This window comes from Chlamydotis macqueenii, chromosome 23 (genome assembly GCF_036417535.1).
Source record: "Chlamydotis macqueenii isolate bChlMac1 chromosome 23, bChlMac1.mat, whole genome shotgun sequence".
NCBI lineage: Eukaryota > Metazoa > Chordata > Aves > Otidiformes > Otididae > Chlamydotis > Chlamydotis macqueenii.
In genome coordinates, this window is record NC_141578.1 from 631,600 (window position 1) to 635,511 (window position 3,912).

General features: G+C 45.7%; 1 protein-coding gene across 1 annotated transcript; it reads left to right on the plus strand.

Annotated features, from left to right (window-relative positions):
* Nucleotides 1-1,682: 1,682 nt before the first annotated feature.
* Nucleotides 1,683-2,540, plus strand: LOC147597932 (syncytin-2-like). The gene has a single exon (XM_086765944.1). It carries the CDS (start codon nt 1,683-1,685, stop codon nt 2,538-2,540), a length of 858 nt encoding a protein of 285 aa, XP_086622070.1.
* The last annotated feature ends 1,372 nt before the right edge of the window (nt 2,541-3,912 follow it).

A 3,912-nucleotide genomic window follows, 5' to 3' on the forward strand; every position in this document is an offset into this window, starting at 1 on the left:
CAAATCTCCCTAGAAGGTAAGCCAGAATACACCAAGGAAGATCGGAAACTTATCACAGACTTAGAAGGGTCATATAATGAAGAAGGGTGGGCTTATACCCCACAGGGAAGACTAATTATTCCCTCCTGCTTACTGTGGCACTTGATACGGGAGGAACATAGAAAAAGGCATTGGGGAACAGAGGCTCTGTATAAACATTTAATAAGAGAAATTGTAGCCAGAAACTTATATACCATGGTGAGACAGGTGACTCAACAGTGTGACCTCCAGACTAATCCTAAAAATATTCCCAAACCAGAAATGGGCCAAATTGGGAAAGGCAATGGGCCTGGACAACAATGGCAGGTTGATTTTACAGAACTTCCAAGAAAAGGGGGGTATCGCTATTTGCTGGTATTAACTGATACCTCTTCAGGTTGGCCAGAAGCGTTCCCAACTAGGACAGCCAAGGCTCGGGAGGTAACTAAAGTATTGGTACAAGAGATAATACCACGCTTTGGGGTTCCAGCAACCATATCCTCTGACAGAGGACCACACTTTGTCTCAAAAATAGTACAACAAATTAGTCACCATTTGGGAATAGATTGGCAACTTCATACCCCATATCGCCTCCAGTCGAGTGGTCAAGTGGAGAAAACGAACCACTTAATCAAACAGCAAATTGTAAAATTGGGACAAAAAGCAAACCTCACATGGCCTCAGTCTCTCCCTTTAGCCCTTTTGCGTACACGAACGAGACCAAGGGCGAGAGAAGGACTGAGTCCCTTTGAAATTTTGTATGGGGGACCCTATGAGACACAAAAGGGGATATCCATGCAAATTGGGGACGAAATTATGACTTCCTACATGGTGGCATTGGGCAAACAGATTAATAAAATCAGAAAGCATGTGATTGGGACCCGAGGAAGAGGTCTAGATGAACCTGTGCATGATATAGAACCTGGAGATTATGTATATGTGAAGTCTCTTGCAGAGAAAACCCTGGAACCGCAGTGGGAAGGACCGTACCAGGCACTCCTCACCTCCTTTACAGCAATCAAGATCAAGGAGCAAAACGCCTGGATACACCACACTAGGGTAAAAAGAGCACCCAGGTCTACATGGAGGGTCACACAAGTACAGCCTCAAAAACTCGTGTTATTGCGGCGTTAACCACTATCACTATTCTGATGAAGGGAGTCGGGGCATGGGAGGATAACACATTTTTGCAACTTCATGAAAAGGTTGCTAAGGTCATGAATCTGTCTGATTGCTGGTTGTGCTCTCACTTACCGAGGAACGCGGAAAGTGGACACCCCGTGACAGCTATAATCTTCCCAGACCCCAAACCCGGTCACAGCACCCTTTTTAATGACCTAAAAAATGTAAGACCGGGGGATCTTGATTGGCAAATAGACCTAAATCTGGGGAATGAAACCCAAAGTACAACGTGTCACCGAAGGTGTGACAATTTGCGGAATGAAGGTATGGAGTGTGATTCAAATGGACTGAGGCCCGACAATTTTGATTCATGGGTAACGAACTGTAGTTGTAGCTTGGGGCACCTCGATACACGATGTAGCAATGCAACATTTGTAGGACAATACCCCAACTGTACTAAATGCGTTCCGCGATTATTAGACTTCATCTCTCCCACACCAGCCCCCACCTCAGAAAATGAAAGCCCCCAGAGGCTGCAGACAATGTCAATCGCTAACTGGTGGACGACATGGACTGAAAACATCCCAGTGATCGGGCTCCCCGCCCCGCGTGGTTGGCATTGGATTTGTGGGCGTACAGGGTATAAAGTTTTACCATTGCATTGGGCTGGTCGGTGCACTATGGGGATTATAGTACCAAATATTATTGTTAGAAAAGACCTAACCCACCTCAGCACACCAAAATTCCTACGCACATACATGCGATCCTTTAGGCACAGACGTGGCAGCAACCCCTTGATAGACAGGCCCACTGGCTTTCATAGCTTTGCGAGGTGGTTTATTCCATGGCTGGGAGTGAGTGAATTAGAGAAGGCACTAGTGAATATTTCAGCTACTATGGAAGCTCTCAGCACCACGACAAGGGATACAATTCAGGCCCTCCAAGAGGAAACTTCATCTCTAGAGAAAATGGTCATCCAGAATAGATTAGGTTTGGATATGTTGTTTGCCCAGCACGGGGGATTGTGTACTGCCGTAGGCGAACGTTGTTGCACATATGCAGATCAAGAAAAAAGGGTAGAAAGGGACTTGTCAGGAATCTGGGAACAGACTAAAATTTTCCATGAGATAGCCAGGGATGACACCTCCTGGGGGTTTTCTGACTTATGGCAGAAACTAACCTCTTGGTTGCCAAACTTAGCATGGTTAAAGCAATTATTTATCGCAGCAATCATAATCATAGTTCTGATCATAATTCTTTGCAGGGTGATTCGATGTGGCCTCGGGTGTTTTCAGAATACAAGAAGTTCCTATAGTGATTGGAAGAAGAACCAATTACGACAAAGGCTTGAGTCCGACAAGTATTTCGAGAAAGTGCTGGAGAGGGAGATGTCCTATTAAAACGTAGTAAAAGAATTTACTAATTTCCTAGAAAAGGGGGGACTGAGAGAAGGGGCTAAAAGAAAACTCCTAAGTGGGTATAGCATTAATCAATTGCAGCTGTGCATACTGAGACAGATGGTGCTCTATGCTTTACTAACCAGCCATCGTGCAGACTATCTAAAGCGAGAAGTCTTGTATCCCTCCCAAGGACAGTTCTTGATAAGAGCGGAGGGGCCTTCTGCATGAACCAGCCAGAACCGACCCTGCGGGTTGGACAAGAACCAAAGCATAACCGAGTCTGCGCGAAAACAAAGGGTTACTAGCGGTGACAAAGAGGAGCAGCTCATCTTCATCCCCACGACCCCCGACGACCACCACCAGGAGGCACTGCGCAAGCGCAGGTGGGGGGAGTTTATGAAAATGGCCCCTTGGGACTAATTTTAATAGGAAGCAGGGATAGATCATGCATATGTACAGGTGAATTACGGAACTTCATGTGTATGTAACACCTGGATGTATAAATTCAAAGCGAGTTGCCGCATCAGGGGGGCACGGTTTTGGCGGGACTACCCCCCGTGCTGGTCGGTGCCGAATAAACATACCTACTTTACAATCTCACAGATTGTGGAGTCCCTTTTCCGCACGTCAACATGTACCATTAATTCAAACTGATAAGTTGGAACGACTTAGTTAATAACTATATCTAGTCTATTTTCTCTGTGCTGGTTAATTTACCCATGTTTTCCACTCTTAAATAAGTCAATGAAGTAAAATTCTGAGGAATTAACCACTGATTAAGGATAATTTTTAAAAAATTATCATTTGTAACACCAAAATTTCCAGACGTTCTCTCTCTTTAGACACAGAACAATTGGAAGTGCATAGCCCTCACCTATATCATGCTCACACAGTGCAAGAGCAGCTACAATGGATCCCGAAGACGCCCCATAGATCCTGGATGCAGATTTCAGTATGTCAGGTGACAACTCCCGCAAAGCAGCGAACACTCCAGCTTAGTACATCAGCAAAAAACTGCAGCCTCTAAACAGCACAGAGAAAGGTCTTCCCTCATTTCCACTTCTCTTCATCACCTCTGCTAACACCAAGCACTCGAGCCACAAGAAAGCAGCTGCCCAGGACAGGTTTGGAGGTTTTTCTACCTCCTGCCAGCCAATACTTAGCTGCGGCTGTTCCCAACCTGCTTCTGACCATGCTGCTGCTGTCTTATATCTCTGTCTGACATAGGTCTCTAAGCCAAACACCCAGTGAAACCACAGCAGTGGGCAGAAGTGGATGGCGTGATGTCTTAATACCTCAGGCCACTCGTTAGAACAAAATTACTACACTGCAATATGTTCCTAAGGTGTGCACTCCACTGCCGAAGCCCCAG

Excerpts from the sequence above, each read along its gene's own strand:
- LOC147597932 (XM_086765944.1), top strand. The coding sequence starts at position 1,683 with ATGTCAATCGCTAACTGGTGGACGACATGGACTGAAAACATCCCAGTG.